This window comes from Aplysia californica, unplaced genomic scaffold, assembly GCF_000002075.1.
Source record: "Aplysia californica isolate F4 #8 unplaced genomic scaffold, AplCal3.0 scaffold00341, whole genome shotgun sequence".
In the NCBI taxonomy this organism is placed as follows: domain Eukaryota; kingdom Metazoa; phylum Mollusca; class Gastropoda; order Aplysiida; family Aplysiidae; genus Aplysia; species Aplysia californica.
The window spans coordinates 197869-219725 of record NW_004797611.1 but is presented as its reverse complement, the minus strand read 5'-3'; the positions used below and the strand labels follow the sequence as shown (position 1 = coordinate 219725).

Here is a 21857-nt window from a genome sequence, read left to right as displayed (position 1 = left end):
AAATACTAGGTCTGGTTGCAAATGCGTATGTGTGTGTTTGTGTGTACGTGTATGCGTGTGTGTAAGATAGAGAGAAAGAGAGACAGAGAGAAAGAGAGAGAGAAAGAGAGAGAGAGAGAGAGAGAGAAAGGGAGAGAGAGAGAGACAGAGACAGAGACAGACAGAGAGGGAGAGAAAGGGAGAGAGAGAGAGAGAGAGAGAAAGTAAGAGAGAGAGAGAGAGAGAGAGACAGGGAGAGAGAGAGAGAGAGAAAGAGAGAGAGAGAGGGAGAGACAGGGAGAGAGAGAGAGAGAAAGTAAGAGAGAGAGAGAGAGAGAGAGAGAGAGAGAGAGAGAGAGAGAGAGAGAGAGAGATGCTGGTTGGGTAACCTTTTGTTAACATGCTTGTGTAAGTGTTAGCATACTGTACATTAGTATATCAAAAAGCTGGTGAAAGATTCCACAGAGCAGCTATGAAGTGTGTTTGTCTAGTTTTATATTAAGAATTTCTGCATTGGAACCCACCTATTTCCTCTGATAATTTCAGAAGCATACAAAGGGAAGAAGATAAGTGGAAAGGGCAGGAGGAATAAGAAAAAAGAAAGAGAGAGAGAGTTTCGCACATTCTTTACTATTTAATTTTCTATTACAAAAGAGAAATTAAAGAGGCAGAGTCATGTTCAGGAAAAGCAAGTTTTCAAAGCTTGAGAGCAGAAGCACTTTCGCCACTTTCTCGATCACATAAGTCTGTCCTAAGTCACTTAACCGCAAATGATAAGGACGTTTATAGGTCTTGTACACAAACCACTCTTTCTAAACATGATGCACTCACCACTGAGGTATTGCTAGAATCCCTGACAGTGATGTATGGCACCAAGGGCTGTGCTGCACAGGTCAAGGTCAACATCCATTTCTGCACTGTGCGGCACTCCAGGTCACAGATCGTTTCCAGGTCATCTGTCTTACACTGGCACAGGCCCAGGTCTCGGTCATAGCCAACATACTCCTCACACACCTCCTGAAACATGGAAGGCAGTAACAAAAAAGAGCAGCGTGAGTTTTAGTAAATTGAAAAGGCATTTTCAAAAATATAAGCAATAATAATAATAATAATGATGACGACAATAATAATAATAATAACAACAATAAAAATATAACAACAACATTAATTAACACTGACGACAACAATAATAATAATGACAATTATAATACTGATAAATAGTAACAATTATGACAAAAATAACAAGGCAGATTATACTGAAAATTGTGAGAGCAATAAGAATAATTTAAAAAACACGTTTCCTAGTACTCTTTGCCCAACTGAGGGCTCTTTACCAGTTTACATGGGACCCTAAGCAGGAACTAGCTCAATATTCTGACATACAGGCATACAATGTGCTCATGCTAATGGGCACATGCATATTGCCAAATTAAGCATATAATCACGCTCAACACACACATGTACTGGCACACACACATAAACACACACACATACACACACGCACAATTACAAAACCCAATACAATTCCATCACATGGTGAGTATGAGATACAGTTTGTACTGGTGAGATATAATAAAACTAATTATTGCCCTTCTCTCTCTTCAAAATATTAATTGAAAAAAAAATCCATCTGAGGTGCCTTGATAGTCTAAGCAGACTTTGTGCTGTTGAGGCTAGAGAGGTGAGCTGAGTAAGACTGATTCCCCGTTTGGACTTCTCTTTTGACTTCCACCCTTTGGCACGCATATGACCTAATGCAGTTGTGAGCACCGTAAAACCTTACTAAAACAAACAAACCTCTCTGCAATGTGTCTCCCACTGGGCGTCATCGAAGCAGCGACCGTCCTGTGTGCGCCAGGTACCCTCTCCACAGCGTGGGAACACTTGCTTGGAGCAGTCGTCGCTCTCACTGGAGTCTACTTGAATGTAGCCAGCTTTGCACGGGCAGGTTCTGTCACTGAACTGGAATATAATAAATAATGATAATAATAATAACAATAATAATAATATTATTAATAATAAATAGCATTTGTATAGCGCAAAACCCCCACTCAACAGCAAGCTCTATGCGCTTTACACTATATTACTACCCCAGCAGAATACAGAACACTCAAAAACATTCTCAGCTTTCCGGGAAGCATACACTGCAAGTAGATGATAAACTACTAAAACACTAATTAACTTATACGTGGGGGTGGTTGGTGGGTGCTCTGGAGTGGTTTGCTTCTTTTTCCCTATCAAACATCTATCGTCCTTATCTCCCCTTCTTCTACTACCTGATAAAAAATAAGCTTGTTTCATAGTTTTGAATACCATTATGCAGGTACAAAGAACAATTTGAGTGCAAAACATTCGGAAATTGACCTATATTATCTCCTTTTGAACCTCAGGTCATTCATAACAACAAGAGCGCTTAGAAAGGTTATTCGAATGGGCGTAACTACTCGTAATGTCTTATCAGCTTGTGAGAGGGGGTTATTCATGTGTTTGTAACACTTTATACATAGAAAGCTATGAAAGATAGAGCATTATTTTCATCATCGATTAACACTCCCACGGTATTCACGGCGAAAACACACGTTTCCCGGCGTGCGCGCTGTACACCAACAGTACACACTGAGTGACCCCGGCGGCCAGCCCAGCACGTCCGACATATTCGGTTGCTGATAAGATTCACATCTCAGCACAGATGCAGGACAAGAGGTAATAGAAGACGAGATATTTGCGATTGAAGGAGATGGGGTTGCTTGTTTTCATAGGTAAAATTAGTGTGAAAATGACCCAAAAGTTAGGTGACTTCCAAAGCTTGAGAGTCCTTGGAAACTAGCAAAATTACATTTTTGTGCCTTTCTACTACGTTTTTCAGTAACATCCACACAGAAATATGTTTTTAAATGTACATAAAATATTTTGAGTCAAAAAAAAAAAATTCAATATAAATTGGGAAAAGAGCGGAAAAATACTGCTTTCTTTTATTTCATTCTTTTATCGAGCGCTGGATTTAACCACGCGGCCTCTCATAATAATATGCTTCATCCTATTCTTTTCTGCATTACTATTGTTCAGCGCTGAACAAGCCATATGTATACATGAACACGTACTCACACACACTTATTCTTGGGAACAAGCTAGACTGAATTCTTCCGAGCCCAAAAGCAATGACACTGGGGAAAAAACACCCACCAGCAATACTTGAGCAAAAATACAAACAAGAATTTTCATTACTTTCAACAAATCAGTACCCTTACCTGGTAGTCCCTTCCAGCACCATTACAGATGCAAGTGATGGAGCCAGTGGAAGGCTGTGAGGCTTCCCCTCCACACATGAAGCATCCCACCTGAGCAACGTGCGGGTTATGTGTGTTGACTGGGCATGGAGTGCAGTTGCTGGCACTCATGCCTTCCTCCAGCTCACGGTACGTGCCTGCTGGACACGGCGTTGGCTCGAAGCTAGCCTCAGGGCAGTAGTAGCCTGGGAGGGGAGGTGCACAAATCAAAGAGTTAGCTGAGCTGAGTGTTGAGTCAAAGTACAGGGTTTTCTAAATATCTCGCATCAAATTTGTACTAGAACTTGTCTGACTTGAACTTCACAAAGAATAAACTTATATTCCAAAACAGTAATGGCTTTTATAAAAACCACCTATAAATGCAAAATGCGCCAATTAAAAAAATATAATGATGTAACTTTTTACGTGTATCTTATATATCTTATATTAAGCCAAACCAAAGGCCCATAACAAGCTTTTGAAAACAGAGAAAAGCCATGTACATTTGAGGGGTTGAGATGCAAAACCTGCGAAGCGACACTTTGAAAAAAAAATTGAGATTTTTTTGCTTATAAATGCATATTGTTACCAGCTATCAGATGTATTAAATGTTTCCAGCAAAAACCCAACACATACTTCATAAAAGCCATTAAAAAGTCTCGTTTCTACGCATATTTGTGTGTACAGCAGCATAAAAAAAGTTGATGTTGTCAAAATTTCTAAAATGGATGGAGCGGGTTTTGCATCTCAGCCCCTCGGTCATTTGTAATCCTTATGGCTATTTAGACCGATAACCCATAGCAAAGACCAAACTTAGAACACTGCTTTACCTGGAGGACAGAGATAGGAGTTGGTCGTCTCAAAACCGAGGAAGGCAGCCACAGAGCTGCTGTTGGACACTGGTGTGTCTGTGGTTGCTCCGATCTTGCACACCACTCCAGCTCGACACGGCGTGCACTCTGTCCTGTTAGGGTGAGCACCGTAGTAGCCTGGTGAGCAAGGTTCACATGTCTCCTCAAACGTTCTGCGCAGAGACCCATCGTACTCTTTGTAGCCGAGAGGACATTGCCTGGGCTCTATGGCACCTGTGATAGACAGTGAGCATGGCATATGTCATGGAGAGAGAGAGTGTAAGAACAAATTATGAGAATGACACTTGAGTGTACCAACAAATTATGAGCAGGGCATCTTAGAAGGAGAATCAAAGTGTACCAACAAATTTTATGAGCATGGCACCTATGATTGAGGATCAAAGTGTACCAACAAATTATGAGCATGGCACTTGTGATAGAGAGACAGGGTGTACCAACAAATTATGAGGATGGCACCTATAAGAAGGAAACTCAAAGTGTACCAACAAATTATGAGCATGGCACCTAAGAAGGAGAATCAAAATCTTGAATGTCACCGTGAAGTTCCGAAATGGTGGGCAAAGTCTCTGCTAAGGTGAGATTGTTAATGTTAGCCTATTCTATCGGGCCAAAACAAGTGTGAAGACGATCTAAGGAGGTCGATGGGTATACCTGCATCAGTGGAGTTACAGTTGCAGTCATCCACAGCTCCACAGTAGTGACCCACTGGACACAGAATGGGGAAGCTGGAGGCTTCGGGGCAGTAGTAGCCAGGCGGGCATGGGGTCTGACCCATGGACATGTTACAGTAGTAGCCTGGGGAGGAAGGGAGAACACCAGAAATTGAGAGTGTTATTGCTACTTAACAGTAAACCCTATCCGTATGTCGTGTTTTACTATTGTATCCATACAACGAAGGGAATTCTGTGTCACCGTTTTCCAAAGAGGAAATTTACTCGTTAATCCAATCCGTACGCTTTGCATTGCAGTCCGTCAAAATGATTTTTGAGAAACGCTGAAAGTTTTAAAGAGATCTTTGCACTAGAAGTATTCTAAAATATCAAGAATACAACCCCAGGGGTACAAAATGACCCCAGACCATACGAATAGGGTTAATTAAGGTCCCCACCATAACTGTAACATTCCACAGGAAACAACAATAGTAGTCAGGGGAGGAAGGGAGAACACAAGACATTAAGAGTGTTATTATTGCTGAATTGCAGTTTACTTAAGGTCACCCACCATAATTTGTAACATTCCGTAGGAAATACTAGTCACACTGAGATGAAGCAAGAGCTGACCTCACAAGAGTGCCCTCTAATGATCTTAGAGACTTCACCAAAATAGCAAAAGTGGGGTACATTTTCAGCACTCAATTATGTCAAAAGCAGTTTTAATGAGGCTAAAGTACCTCAATACATGCACAGGGTGAGTAGGAAGTGCCCATATTCTCTAATCCAATTTGTAAACGTATTGATAGGAAACACACTGGAGAAGAGTCAAAAGTTGTAAATTCTATTCCCTTATCCCTCATTTTGTCCCCCTCCCCCCTCTTCCACCCCAACCCCCATTATAAAAAAGTTTCAACACTTTAAATGTATTTACCTGTTACCTGCACATTATTAATTCTTTTCATTAACTCTAAGCAACCAACATTTTCTAGAATGCACTGACGAAACAGCCCCTAATGGAGTACCAACATTGCAAACGAACACCATCACTGAAATGATGGGGCAGTGTCTAAGATGTTACCTGCACTGCAAATTGTCTGGTTCTGTGAGCCAGCTGGACATGCCATGCCCTGGTCGCACTGGATGCCCGGGTACGTCATGTTGATGTTAGGACAGTAGAAGCCGGCAGGGCAAAGGTCACAGTCTGACAGAGAGGCAGCACCCACCTCTCCTCTGTGAGATGACAAAATACATTGTGATGCTCTTATTACAGGTACAGTTTCATAGAAAGTCATACTCTTATTACAGGTACAGTTTCATAGAAAGTCATACTCTTATTACAGGTACAGTTTCATAGAAAGTCATACTCTTATTACAGGAACAGTTTCATAGATTGTGATGCTCTTATTACAGGTACAGTTTCATAGAAAGTCATACTCTTATTACAGGTACAGTTTCATAGAAAGTCATACTCTTATTACAGGTACAGTTTCATAGAAAGTCATACTCTTATTACAGGTACAGTTTCATAGATTGTGATGCTCTTATTACTGGTACAGTTTCATTGACCCCTAGTATGAGCCAAGCCAAAAACATAACGACTCTACGTCTTTATCCTTGCTACAAAGAAAGTTTAAAAAAACAGTGAAGGGCAGCATTCTTGTCTAGCAGTAAAGTGTTGTTCTTGTAACCGAAAAGATATGTGTCACGACGCGGTGGAATCAGGTGCTCATCAATTTTGGGGCATATGGAGTTATTGAAATCATCTTAAAGCTTGTCCATTTGCCTTACTTTTGATTTAAAAAATATCCATATTATCTTGGATACAAGTCAAGATATTGGTGATTGAAGAAGTTCGGGGTCAGCTGGTTACAGAGGTAAAATTAGCGGGAAAATGGCCACCAAAGCTGAGTTATTTCCACAGCCTGAGAGTCTGTGGAAACTAAATATTAAATCTTTTATGCCTATAATCAACGTTTTTCAGTGTAATCTACACAGAATTGTGTTCTTTAAAAGGCATTTAAAAAAACAAAAATTCGATAAAGCTCCCAAACCTGCAGAAAAATGCCAGTTTCCTGACTTATTATTTTGACGAGCACCTGATTTCACCACGCTGCCTCACATATAATATAGTTGAACCTGCTCCAATGGTTACCTGTATAAAACAACAACCTGAACAAGCAGCCACTTCCCCCCTTGCAGTTCCTTAACATTACAGTGACACTGTGTAAGATGTTCACCTGTCTAAGACAATCGCTTTTCTACTCAACAACAGGTGGCTATCTTAGATATTTTCTCAACTGTAGCCTATAGATATTCTGTATGTTCAATTCCCAGACATGATTCTATAGCATGTAGTTTCAGCTACCAATTCTCTGGGAGGAAGACAACTACCATCTCTACTTGCAACTAATAATCTTTTATTTATAAAGGTTCTAAAATCTAAATGTACTTTTATTGTAATCTGCATAAATTGCATTCACTGCATGAAATCATGTTTAAAAGTCAGAGAGGAGGAAAACTGCACGGACCCCTTTAAGGAAACTGAGACATTTTGACTCTTTATCTCCGACAGGCTGCTCCCACCTGCATGTAGTTGGAACCACTGTGCTGGTGAACTGGCTCGGGCACATTCTTTTACGACAACTGACATCAAATTACTTTTCAGCAATTGCCAAAAACAAGTCTCTTTTATTGGGATTTCATTAATTAGATGAAGAACTCTCCAAAATAAGTTCACTTGTTTTGATTTAATGACCAACTTAGTGATGTTTTTGTCATTTTTTGATAAGTACCAAAGAAGGGGCCCGGCATAGTGGGTTTACCCCCCATGCAGGTAAAGGGTTAAGTCACTCAGGAGACCACTGACCGGTAAGTTCCCATGGGACAAGGTGTGGAGACGTCTGTGGCGTTGATGCAATACGAGCCCGGTGGGCAAGGCTGCATGGTGTAGTTTGAGGTGCCCTCCTGGTCACAGATGTAGCCAGCGGGGCACGGCAGACACCAACTCTCATCATCGGCTCCCTCCAGCTCATTGTATGTTCTGTACAAAGCAAGTAGAGAGACAGAGGAGAGAGACGATGATTAATTGATAGTTTATTTCTCTCTCTGTGTAAAAGAAACTTCTTCAATAAATTGATTCTTTGGGTGCTTTTTTAACAGTGAAAAAAAGAAGAGACAATGGTGTTCAGAAAGAGACAATTTGTTGTCATCTCTTTCAGTACGAAAATAGCTTCCAGCTCATTGTATATTCTGTACAAAAGCAGACAGAGAGGTAGATGATGAGCAATTGATACAGTGTTTATTTCTCTCTCTATGCAAATGTAACTTCTTTCAAACTTTTTTTTTTTTTTGGTGTTTTGTGAAAAGTGTAAAACAGAATAGAGAAAGAGTTTCAGAAACTGACACTTTGCTGTCATTGCATATAGTAACAAAAATAGCTTCCCTCAAAAATGTTTTATTGTTTTGTTTTTTAAATTTCAACAATCATTAACCAAAATGGGCAAACAATTTTACGCTGAAACACTCACTTGATTGGACAGGGCTGCGTGGGCTGCGACACTTCGCAGTAGTATCCTGGATAACAAGGAATAGAGATGGTCGAGTTTTGAGGGCAGATGCGACCTCCAGGACATGGCTGGCACTCACTAATGTCTCCAGCTCCAACCTTGTCGATGAATGACAACGCTGGGCACACCTGTGGGGTTGTTATGCCTGAAAGACATAGATATAATGCAACAGTCATTACATATAGTACAAACAAAAGAGCATAATGCACTTCTAAAATCAGTAGGAGGAAGAATTACACTTTAAAAAAAAGACACCTCATGGGCAATACTTTCAGCAGTGCTTCTACCTCCCACCGTCCCAAGAGCATATATTTTCAGTTTCGGGAGTGGGGGGTATCAAATTTGTGCATTTTTCGAAATTACCAAACCCAATTAAACTTTAATTTTTATAATATTTGTTCATTCACCTTTAAACATTGTTATATGTTATTATCTGAACCTCATTACAAAGATGCTGCATCACTTTTTGGAATGCATGCCTTTTTCTGAAATACTGCTGTATTGGCAGGGACTGGGGTTAGGGAGTGTACAAAAATGGCTGGGGCTGGAAGGGTAAAATTATTTGTGAAAAACAAAAAAAGGGTTTAAGACATGTTCTATAGGAATAGTATTATCACAAATGTGTCTCCCCCGGTCAATATCAGTCATAAGATGCAGTGTGCTATTATCAGCTATGAGGCTCGAAAAGCAAAAAAGTGAATTTCCATGAAATTTTTGTTTTCTTTTATCTATTGAAAGTTTGATATATTCTGCTTCTTTTAAGATCAAAATAAACACCTATAATGGACTGTAAATATTTTATTTTGATTTATTTTGGAAGTGTGTGTGGTTTGTTTATGAGCTCGGGTGACGAGATAAAGGAATTTGGACCTTGCTGGTGCGTAGCTGTGAGATTATTTATAGAACCATTACCTCATGGCCACCTTTGCTTCAATATTCTTCATTCGCAACAATTTTTAGATTTTGACCCCTTTTCGAGCATGAATGGTATGAAAGGAAACCACATTTTTAATTGTTGTCGGCAAGGCACCGGAAGATGATGATGATTATCACAAAGACTTGCTTATTTATGTCCTGCGGTATGTCGCACTGATATGACCATATGTAGTTGTAAGCAATGTAAAATTCTTACCAAATGTACCTCCTGAGAACCACAGGCCTGATCAGGCAAGTCAGCAAAAAATGCAGCCTGTCCCCCCCCTTCCTTCACCCTTTCTCACCTGCTGGGCAGTAGTAGCCGTATGGACACAAGCCATTATCCCCAGTACTGTTGCCTGGGTTGGGTACATCATTGCCGTACTTGCAGAGGTAGCCCGCTGCGCAGTCTCCAGCGATCTGGCCCCCGACACAGTATTTGCCTGGGTACAAGGATTAGAACCACCTTTTTTATTTTTGCAGAATTAATAATTTCAGGGTAAAGTTTTTACTTGGTTTATTGTAAAAATGACAGGTTCAGAGAACAATCTTCAAAAAGTTCATACAAATCGATGTAAGTAATCATTACAAAGTTTATCACTGAAAACATAATTGAAGATGAAAAGAGAATAAACAACTTATTTTAACTGATGGAAGTTGTTAGGGGACTGTACCTAGCGCTACCTACTCGGGGACTGTACAGTCCCGTAGCGCTATCCACTCGCGGACTGTGCAGTCCCGTAGCACTGCTTTGGCACTGGGGGACTGCAAAGGAACAACCTTTGACCTTTGGATCTAGGTCAACAAGCCATCATCGGACATATCTAGATTCTACTGATACATTATATCTAGATCTAGTTAAGTCAGTTAAGTTAATTAGTATGGTGGGAGAATCTAGACCCAGAGCCAAACACTGTTTATGTAAGGTGAATTTATCATTTATGAAGACAGGTTTGTTGATCGATCTAGATCTAGATAGATTCTAGATCTAGATCTAGATTCTTGATCTAGATTCTAGATCTCGATTGCAGATTTTTTTATTGTGACAATTTCTTGTATCTGCAAATCATACATGTTGGCCCTTTGCCTTGCACACACAGAATACAAGTCCGAATCTCATGAGGAGGAAAATACTTTCCTTAATAACCCCATCTTACAACAATAATAAAGACGACTTTCTATTGGGATGAATACTGCTCAATCTGGGTTGGCTCTGGTTGACAGGGAAATGATCTAAATTGTGTTCACAAAAGTGTTAAATAAACAGACTGCCAATCACAGATCAAAAACAAATCTATAGCTCTCTCCTCAGCAACTAGTTTGAACAGAGAACAAGATCTTTATTTCCAGGACAGTATCACTTTATATCCACTCATTGTGGCGTCGGTGGCCTACTGGTTAGGCTACCAGACTCATAATCGTGAGGTTGCGGATTTGGGGCTTCGAGCCACGGGCCCAACATTGTGTCCTTGGAAAAGGCAATTTACACAAATTTTCCTCATTTTACCTAGTTGGGAGTGTGTACTGGGCCATAGACGGCGAAAGATATTGTCAGTATCTTTGTGTTTTAGTGCCCATAAAAGGCTGCTTGCACTGTACGCTTCCTAGGAAGTTGAGTTTGTTTCCGAATGCTCTCAGGTCTGCTGGGGTAATAGTATAGATGGTGAAGCGCAGAAAGCTTGCTGTTCAGCAGGGATTTGCGCTATACAAACTTTTATCTATTGTTATCTACTATTAAATAACAGTACCTGCGATACAGCTGAAGCAATCAGCAGCGTCCTCCAAGCCTGTGGTGAGAGCATCAGTGTAGGTGCCGTTGGGGCACAGGATGGGGTCTGAGGTGCCATTAGGGCAGTAGGAGTAAGGTGGACACAGTTCAGGCATGCTGGTGTTCTGGACGCAGTAGAAGCCCGTGGGACACTCCAAGCAGTCTAGCTCACCCACATTGGGTTGATAGGTACCTGAGGAGAGGAGGAGTTATGAGTTTACATCATTTTATCTTTATTCAAATGATTCTTTATAGATGAGAGCCATAGAAGAAATTGTCAGAATTGTTCGGAGAACAAGTGGATAGCCTACTATAAAACAAGATGCAATACAGCGATTTTTACTGATTTATGAGTGGAAACTCCAACAGAAAAGTAACAATCACTCAGGCAATTATCAGTAAAACACTCAGAAATTCAAGAGCAAACACACTCGTACAGAGCAAACACACTCGCACAACTGGCTATTTAGAATGCAAACATGCACCAAGATGCATGGTAAATAGGGCCTACTATTTTAACTCAAATGTACCCTAGAGAGTAATTTTTCTAATTTCTATAACAAAAGAATATGTTTATAGAAATTATGACATTACATTAATTGTTTGATAAGAATGCCTCTGGGCCTTAGCATACATAAACACTTATCTGTGGCTAAAATATATCTACACTTCCTGTCCGCACAATCAGTCCTGAACCATGACTGGCCAAAAGGCTTAATGGAAACAAAATCCAATGTAACATACCAGGGGGACATCCGATTGGGACTCCTGTCATCTGGGGACAGTAGAATCCTGCAGGGCATGGATAGGTCGACGGGGCAGATGTCTCAATCTTGGCTGCGTCTGGGCAATAGTATCTCTCCTGGCACACACCAGCCGGCTCCAGAAGAGCCACATTGTCACAGTAGTGGCCCGGGTCGCAGGGCCAACAGTCTGCCTCTGCACCAGCACCAGTGGCATTGCGCATAGTTCCTCTTGGGCATGGTGTTGCTGACAGAGTACCTGATGGGGGGGACAGCAGTTAAGGTTTTTCAAATTTCAAGCATGGTTAGCTGATAATTCATTCATCGTTTATTGGTTTTGTACGAATAACAGATGCACACAGCAGACAACAGCTTGTGTTCTTTGGAGAACAAGAAAAACTGTAAGACAATAAGTTATGGGAGGGGGCGGGGGTGGGTGGAGGGATATGCGTCAAACATCTTCCTAGACTCAAAAATTTTTTTTACGAGGAGCTGCAAATTTGGATCAGCATGAAACTGAATTTTTAAAAACAAGGTGGCAGAATAAACAAAAAAGGGACCTATAATGCTTTTTTATAATACCACACATCTAAGTGTAGATGTTCATTTGTGTTATTCCACCAACACAGTGGCTGCTCTCCTGACAATCTCAGTGGATCTATTTGTTAGGCCTTCCCCCTAATCAAGTAAAGTATTATTTTTGCCAGAAGAGGCTTGGTTGCAGAAATTTGGTTTAATCATAAATATCATAAATATGAGAAAGAGAATACAATAAAAATTTCACTCATATCTAGAGTGTTGACTGACAAAGCAACAGAAAGAGAAATCATTGTACATTATAATATAAGGCATGTGTAAAAACAGAATAACTAAGTGAAGTAACAATATGAGAGGCTGCGCGGTGAAATCAGGTGCTCGTCAAAACAATGAAATCAAAGAAACACGTCATTGCTCTGGGTGCTAGGCTTTTTTTTTTTCCCGAATTTTCTTTCTTAAGCTAAACACCTTTTATGTCCTTTTAAAAAAGCATTTAGTGTGGATATTTTTAAAAAATTACATTCAAGGCACAAAAAACCGCAAATATCTAGTTTCTAAGAATACTCAAGATTTGGGAATGACCAAACTTCGGAAGCCATTTTCTTGCTAATTTTACCTCTCATACCAGGCGCCCCCCACCTCCTCCAATTGCAAATATCTCGACTTCTTTTCAAGATAAATGAGTAATTTTTTTCGCCAAAGGCAGGACAAGTGAACAAGCTTTTAAGATTCTACCAATAACTCTATATGCTTAAAAATTGATGAGCGCCTGATTCCACCGTGTCGGGACACAAATAGCAACACAATCTGGCACACAAATCCACAAAAGTCATCAAATTATCTTCTCATAAAATTGTGTCATGACGCAGTGGAATCAGAAACTCGTAAATTTTGGGGCATATGGAGCTACTGATATTATCTTAAACGTTATTCATTTGCCTTGTTTTCTATGAAAAAATATCCATTTATTTTGAATAGAAGTCGAGATATTTGCTATTGAAGGAAGTGGGGTCGCCTGGTATCAGAGGTAAGATTAGCGAGATAAGTGGCCGCCTAAGTTTGGTGACTTCCATAGCTTAAGAGTCCTTGGAAACTAAGTTTACATTTTTTTGTGCCTTTAAACAATGTTTTTCCATAAAATCCAATATTTTTAAAATTATTTAGTAGAGGCTTATACAATTGCATAAGGTCATATGAGCGCCATATAAAACCCAAAGATAAAAGTGTTTTGGATGGACATATAAGGTGTTGAACCCCCCAAAAAATATCAAAAAAATTTACAAACTAATAAAACAAATTCAAATTTCTCAGATTTCATTATTCTGACGAGCACCTGATTTCACCACGGTGCCTCACAATTATTCAAATCTCTTTTTCCATCACTCACCTTCTTCACAGTAGTAACCAGCAGGGCAAGGACCATTGAGGCCATCATCGGGAGCAGCTGATGTGGCGTTGGCCACACACAGGAAGCCAGCCTGGCAGAATCCACCCGGTGAAGAGAGACCCGTCACATTACAGAACTCGCCAGGCGGGCATGACAGACACTGCCAAGAGTAACTGAGGCCAGTGTGGGGGTTGTAAGAACCTGAGGAGGTAAACAAAATAGTGTATTGTTTTGTGAGAGGGCGACATCTTTTTCAGACTGAAAGACTATTATCCACATTAGGTTTTTAAAGTTTTAGTAAGAGTTTTAAGGCACTTGCAACACAATAAGGTCATATAAGTGCCGAAGATTAGAGGTGTTACAAGAGAGTAACAAACACAAAAAAGAAGGAGGGGAGATAAAAAGGCGATAGATGTCTGATAGGAAAGAAGAAGCAAACCACACCAGAGCACCTGCCAACCACCCACATCCACATTAGAAGCAGGACCACACATTTAACAATCTTCAATAAGATCAAAACAAGTGAATGCTACAGGGTGGAAAAATTAAAAGTTCATAAACTATAGTCGCTTTCTTCAAATTCCCACTGTGGAACACAATGATAACGTAACAAGGTGAAATCTGCATATAGCCACTAAAACAGATTTCAACAATAGAACACATAAACCTAAGAATTATTCAATGGAAAAAACAGGCTGCATTATAATTCCCAATGTCCTAGACAACAATAGCAAAAGATGGAGAGAAAGAGATGAAGAAAGAGAGAGCAAGAAAGAGACAAAGAAAGAGAAAGAGAGAGAGAGAGAGAGAGAGAAAGAGAGAGAGAGAGAGAGAGAGAGAGACAGACAGAGAGAGAGAGAGAGAGAGAGAGAGAGAGAGAGAGAAAGAGAGAGAGAGAGAGAGGGAGAGGGAGAGGGAGAGGGAAAGGGAGAGGGAGGGGGGGGGGACAAACAGAAAGAGGGAGAGGGGTGGGTGAAAGAGAAATATAAAAAGAGAAATGAAGGGTATTTGGGGGGGAGGGGGGGGGGGGGGGTAGGACTACACATTGTTTATCAAACATTTTAAAAAATTCAATTGTACAGATTGATACGATGAAAAAAAAAAAGAAGAACGTAACTCACTTCATCCAATTTCTCTTCAACTTACCTATAGGACAAGGTGTGCCATCATTGTCAGTGCCACTCTCACAGTAGTAGCCGGCTGGGCAGGGTAACGATTCGTTCATTCCCTGGGATGGACATGTCTGGCCCTCTGGGCATAACAGACAGCCAGCTGGAAAAAGAATATTTAAAATCATTTTATAACGAAAAACAAAATGTTATACATCTTTAAACATATGTGTCTCGACGCTGCTGAATAAGGCGCTCGTCAATTTTTGGGCATGTGGAGATATTGGTATCATCTGGTAGCTGATTTATTTGCCTTGCTTCTAACGAAATAAATAATATCCATTAATCTTGAAATATAACTCAAGATATTTGCAATTTAACACTTTGTAGTCACACAGCCAGCAGTACAAAATACCCCATCTGGTCACCAAGGGAGGAGAGTGGCTGCAACAAACTTCTCGGGCCTGGCGCAGAACTGTACCAGGTGACCGAAACAGATAATTTTCAGCGGTGCATTATTGCACCAAGTGACCGCAGTGTTAAGAAAGTGAGGTCGCCTGGTTTTAGTGGTGAAATTAGCGACAAAATTACTGCCAAAATGTGGTAACTCCAATAGCTAAAGAGTCTTTGAAAACTAAAAAATGACATATTTTGTGCCTGTAATAAAAGTTTTAAAATAAAATGTACATGAAAATTTGTTTTTATATGGACATAAAAGAGGTTAAGCCAAAAAATAAAAATTCGATAAAAATTTCCAAAGTGACTGAAAACTGTCTGTTTCTCCGATTTCGTTAATTGTGACGAGTGACTGATTTCACCACGCTGCCTCACATATTGTGCAGTTGTGTAACCTTTTCTCACGCCCGTTTTGAGATCAGACTTGATCATTGTATTTTTTTTTCACTTTTTGATACTGAAAAGCACAATAAAATAAACACCAACTCATTATGAGTATGACTTAAAGTATAATGAAGCAAATCTTCACTTCTTTTGCTTAAAAATGAACAATACAGAACTTAGTTTGTCCTATTATCCCTTTCTCCAATAATGCCAAGGATGCGAGTACCCATTTTCCCACTCCTGTAACAAGTCAACAATATTTGCCACCAAGAAATTATTTTTAATGATGTATACAGATTTACAAGGTGGTATTTGTTATATAAATATTCGTCCTCTAAAATGGCAGAAAGAAATCAAAAAAGAAATTAAAATCAACATTAATTTAACTGAGAAGCCTGATTGTGCATGACATTGACTCCTCCAGAGAGACTTATTGCAGTTGGAAAAGGAAAATGGAGAAGCTGCAGTTGGATAGGAAAATGGAGAAAAGAAAGCACAAAAAATGTTCAGGAATTCAACAAAGAAAAGGCAAAAAATGTCTTACAAAAGAAAAGTTTCTTAAACATCTAATGTCCTTACCAAGCCCTGTGGATGGTCCGTATGTCCCCTTGTCACATGGCGTCTCCACCACAGCACCGGTCAGACAGTAGTGACCAGCGGGACAGATGTATCCCATCACGTTGTCCGTTGGGTTGGCCAGGCTGGACCCAGTCAGACAGATGTAGCCGGCGTCACAAGGCAGACTGACGCCTAGAGAAGGAAGGAACAAACTCTTGTCAGTCATTTCTCCTTTGGTGACTAAATTCATTTACAGTACTTCAGCACAAACATGACTTTTAAATGCTCTCATAGTTTAAAAAAAGAAACAAAATGAGCACAAGAAAAAAGAATAGAGAATGAATGTGAATACAATACAACTGAATTATTATTGGCATCACAGAAGAGCAAAGAAAAAAAGACTTAAAAAAACAAACCAAAAAATGTAAAAACCAACAAATAAATCAGAGACCATATTACAGGAAATAAAATCCAGATAATTTGAAAACTTCTGAACGTAGCTAACAAAGTGGCAAGAAATCTTGCTAAGGGCCACTTTCACGGCAAATTTAAGTATTTGACTTGTGCCCTATGCCTTCGTTTCCGCCATTTAGAACTTGAAGGCAAGCTTTTGGGGTTATAATGAGACATAGTATCACATAGTGCACAAGGTTTTGGTGACTGTAGAAAAAACTTCAGGTAACGGTAGAAAAAACTCAGGGTTTAAAGAGTTAAGAAAAAACTCTCTTACCATTCATGGAGCTGTTAGGTGTGCAGTAGCGTCCTGGGTTACAGGCCTCACAGTCAGTAGCGTTGTCATTGCCGGTACTTGAGGCCAGGGTGCCTTGAGGACAGGGCGTGGGCTGGTAGCTTCCCTCCGGGCAGTAGTTGCCCACTGGGCAGATGGTCTCACTTGGGATAGGGCTGGTGTTGTTGCCAATGCAGTAGTAACTGTAAGAAAATAGTGTAAAAGACATGGCCTAAGTTAAAGGGACATCATTTTTATGGTTCGGTATCCTCAACCACCAGAGGCTCACGTAACTGCAAACAAAATTGTTTACTGGCTGGCTATTTTATTCCAAGTAAAAAGGAGAAGACCCATTTACACCTCATTCATTATAATGATAATTATACTGCAGGACTCCTGTAACACTTGAACCTTTATTCTTTCTCACCAAAGGAGTGGTAGTAGCTTTAACATTGTACCATGATCAAGGCAGAAATTCACGAGGAGCCTACATACTATTTATTAAAAACCAATAGCTCAGGGGGCTGTATCATGTAAGTGTTAAAGTTAAAGTACAACCAAGCTGATCTAAGTTTGATAAATGTACACTATACTTCTCAGCATGACTTTCTGACCTACTAAACCTAGCGCATCAAATAATGTACATCCAACAAATATATCAACAGCCCATCTAAAAAAACTTGTGGGCCTAAGCCAAAAATAAACGTTTACAGACGACTACATTAAGTATATCTTGCAAAGTCCCTTCATTTGAAGGAAAGGTTCACATGTTATTTCATTGCTGTTACTAGAGTTAGGATATGAACAAGGCAAAGAAGTATGACTGGGAGGTAAAGTTTGTACCATCCAATTAAAAAGGGTGATATGTTTCAAAACAAAGATTACAATAACAATACAAGTTTTCTTGAATGAAGCTGTTGACAAATAAGAAGCTCACCCAGGGTAGCATGGGCCTTCTGGTTCAGACAGCCCAGTGCTCTGGCAGTAAAATCCTGGCAAACACATTTGACAGTCCGACACATCAATGCGATGAGTCATGTTGTTGAAGGTGCCGGAAGGACAAGCGTACTGGTTGTAGTACTCAGTCTTAGGAGGACAGTAGTAGCCTCCAGGGCAGGCGTAGTCTGACAGGTTGCCCACTGCAGTCAAGCTGTTGTCACAGTAATAGCCTGGAGAATAGACACAGAAGCATAAGGGTACAGTTCCTCACACATACTCATTTATTCGTTAAGTTCTTTACCTCCGGCAAGCCGCTCCCAGTGGCTCACGGTCAGAACTGCTATGCCAGTGAGCTGCTGACAGCAGCTTAGGCACATTCCTTTACGACAAATTTGATGTCAAATTACTTTTCTGAAATTGCAGAAAACGGGTCTCTGTTATTGGGATTTTATTCCTTAGATGAAGAACTTTCAAAATAGGTCCGCTTATTTCGATTTGATGACCAATTTAGTGACGTATTTTTCCTTAAAAAATTTTATACAAAAAAAGGTCCCGCCATTTTGAGTTTACCCCCCTCGAAAAAAAAGAGTTAAATGTATCACACCCTTTTTATACAAATCACTTACTTTGAGAGGCTAGTACTTTGACTCCAGTAAAGAGAGAGTTAGTTCTACTTTTGTGGGACACATCATAGGCCTACAGGAAAATTGAGATAATCAAAAAAACTTCTTCCCAAAAGGTAATCAATCTTTTATCTTATGACATTACACCACGAAAGCCAGTATAATTATATAGTCTACTCATTTAGTGAAAAGCAATATATTGATGAAGAACAGAGGTTAAAAGATTAATAAAATTTAATATATTGACACACGGAAACGGGAAACGATCAGGGAAACGTAGCTATTTTAAGAGCATCCGAGCAAAGAAATGAATGGAGAACCGTGATTGTCGATGTCTATCGCAGATCTGACACTAAATGATAATGATATTTACAAACGACTGTCAGCTCACCTTGAGGGCAATCCTTGCACGTCCACTGACCCAGTTCATTCTGGTACTCCCCAGAGGCACAGCGAGTGGGCGTGGCGCTGTTGGCCAGACAGTAGTGACCAGCAGGACACAGGTAGTCGTACGGGTTGGGAACTGATTGGCCAGCTGGACAGTAATAGCCTATGATCCAGAGGAAAAGAAAAGATGAAACACAACATCTTAGTTCCTTAACTCTTTGCTAAAGAGACTCTTATTCATAAGAAAAGATAAAATACATCTTTAATGTCCAGATCCTGGCACATTGGTTTGGTGTTTCACCATGTAAACCCATACACGTACATGGTGAAACACCAAACCAGTGTATGTAAACAGTTACTTAGTCCAGGTAGCAAGGTGTTAAATAAACAAAAACAATAAAAAATGCAAGATGAGATTCCCTACAAACTGATATGTAATTCATGCAGACAAAAATGTGTTACTTCTTGTGTTTTTAGTACTGTGGACATTGTACATGCATCATATGCAAATATTGAGTTTGTACAATTTACAACAAGAACTGATAAAAGAAATATTAAACTTGAAGAAAATAACAGCAGTTGAAAGTCTACAAACTTGTCCCCTGTGATGATTTTAAGCCGTTACCTTCATTGACGGATTGTGTGAAGTAACTCACTTTTGTCAGCAAGACTCACATAAAAATGGCACAAGTTGGGCCAGAGTGGGTTAGATTTTGCACAGAGCAAAAATCTCACCTTGGTCACATGGTCCAGAGACAGCATTTAGCCCTGTGCCATTGCAGTAGAAGCCTCCGTCGCACGGCGTACATTCTCCCTCTGAGGCCAGGTTAGTAGTTGGGGCGTACGTCCCATTACGGCAAGGCTCTGGTACATCGCTGCCCTGTATGCAGTAGTGGCCAACAGGGCAGACCACCTACAAGGTGCAAGAAAGAGAGAGAGAGGTACAATGATATAATAGTGAAAATAAATAGAACTCTGGGAAAGGGGTGGGCGTTGTGTGTCATTACGCTACCTCAGAATTACAAAGTTCTATCTGCATAGTACCTAGTTTTGAGAAATTTGATATACAAAATTTTGAATTTCACCTTATCTTGATAATGACTCTAAATAATCTTACAATTTTGATAAAGCAGGTACAACATTTGATTTCTTGCCTCAAGGTCTTAGTAACTCAAAACACCCAAAAACATCCGATAGAACTTTTTAATTCTGAGGTAGCGACTAGCTAACATAATGAAGATCAGGATAAAAGTCAAACTTGTACAAGATAATCGCCCATATCAATGAGAAAAGTGGTAATCTTAAACAGGCAGTCTTCTTGTACAGTGTCATTATAAATTAGAAAAAAAATAGACTAGTACAAGGAGGAAAGTGGAAAGTATAAGTGGTTATCCTGGACAGGTGGTTGCTAGTTCAGATTGAGCTGTATTTGGTTTCAATCCCAATCCATACACATCTGCTGGGACATTTCAGTGACCCACGTTCAGCACTCTTCAAGGACACCTGAGCGAGTGTTGAGTTCTTGCATGCTGTCAGCATCACTGACTGCTTATATGATGCCATGGTGCCAGAAGAGAGAGAGAGAGAGAGAGAGAGAGAGAGAGAGAGAGAGAGAGAGAGAGAACTCCCATCCATGTAGACATATGAAGTCTGCAAAGCCAGCATGAAACCATACACACCTGGGTGGGTGAACTTGACCCTAACGGGCAGTAGTAGCCAGCATTGCACAGGTTGGTCGGAGTGTCCAGTCCTGCCGTCTGACAGTAACTGCCTGGTGTGCACTCCTCCATGGCCGCTGAACCCTCTGGGCAGAAATAGCCAGGCTGACACTCTCCACCGTTAGACGTTGGCTGGGGAAATAGATCATCCTTATAACCAATGACTGAAAATGTCTCTGAAGGACTTCAACACAGACCCTCTGAGATGGGAGAGCCTAGCTCATGACAGACTAAGTTGAAGAGCAGCAGTTACAAATTATATGAGGTTTCACGAATAAGAGATGCTGAAACTAAGAGAAAAGCCTGCAAGCTGCGCATGTCCAAGAGTGGAAGTGGAACATTTGAAAGCCAAAGTGTGGCAAACTTTTCTGACAAAATTGTTCTCATTGGCCACAGCAAAAGACACAAGTAATCTTAACCTTTAATTCTTCTATTTTGCTAAAGAAATAGACTCTTCTGCTGATGCATTGGTCATCATCCGACAGAGACGGACAAGCTATTATTATGAAAAATAAACCCAACGAGTGAGAGGGTATATATCTGCTATGCTAGGAGCTCACTTAACATGGTAGAGATGGATGTAAGAAGAGTACAGATCATTCTCTTACAATAAAAGAACCCATTAAGTATCCCTGCTATATTTAGACACATTGTTTAACATATTATTTCAAAATCTTTAAAAGTCATTGCAAATTCCCATCAAAATTCTATTCCCTAGCTTTAACACTTTGCAGTCACTTGACACAATAACACGCCGGTGAAAATTGTCCGTTCCGGTCACTTGGCGCCAGGCCCGAGAAGTCTGTTGCAGTCATTCTCCTGGCTGGGTGACCAGGTGGGGTATTTTGTACTGCTGGCTGTGTGACTGCAAAGTGTTAAAATGTTAAAAGACACTTTTCAGGAACATCCTGTCAAAGTCAGACTAACCTGTGCCTGAGAGGAGCCATTCACACAGTACCATCCCGCGGAGCAGTTGCCAGTTGGGACTGAGTTACCACTGCCCTGGCAGTACATGCCAGGTGTGCAGGCGACACAGTTACTCAAAGCCTTCTGTTGGGTCAGTGAGTTGAAGGTTCCCGCAGGACAGGGGAACTCATACATGTGGGTTGTGTTATCCTGGTGAGAGGAGCATGAACACAGAAGATAAATGAGCCCTTCATCATAGTGGTGAAATTTGACGAAAGAATACAACACGGTAAAGGTTTTTAATTGTACAAGTTATTCACCCCTGTCAACACTATTTAGATCATTTTGGAGGTGGTATGCTCCA

At 40.3% G+C, this 21857-nt stretch overlaps 1 protein-coding gene across 1 annotated transcript in view; it reads right to left on the bottom strand.

Moving 5' to 3' along the window:
- LOC101857262 overlaps positions 1 to 21857 on the bottom strand; it is a gene marked incomplete at its 5' end in the record, with an annotated part of 202740 nt that overhangs the window by 45067 nt on the left and 135816 nt on the right. Inside the window, 20 exon segments of the mRNA XM_013085073.2 lie at positions 811 to 996; positions 1777 to 1941; positions 3228 to 3451; positions 4076 to 4330; positions 4769 to 4912; positions 5849 to 6000; positions 7637 to 7810; positions 8298 to 8481; positions 9557 to 9694; positions 11000 to 11212; positions 11764 to 12021; positions 13687 to 13887; positions 14833 to 14958; positions 16215 to 16385; positions 16924 to 17123; positions 17858 to 18089; positions 18874 to 19032; positions 19605 to 19782; positions 20549 to 20719; positions 21515 to 21703. Of these exon segments, the coding sequence (XP_012940527.1) occupies positions 811 to 996; positions 1777 to 1941; positions 3228 to 3451; positions 4076 to 4330; positions 4769 to 4912; positions 5849 to 6000; positions 7637 to 7810; positions 8298 to 8481; positions 9557 to 9694; positions 11000 to 11212; positions 11764 to 12021; positions 13687 to 13887; positions 14833 to 14958; positions 16215 to 16385; positions 16924 to 17123; positions 17858 to 18089; positions 18874 to 19032; positions 19605 to 19782; positions 20549 to 20719; positions 21515 to 21703 (3720 nt within the window).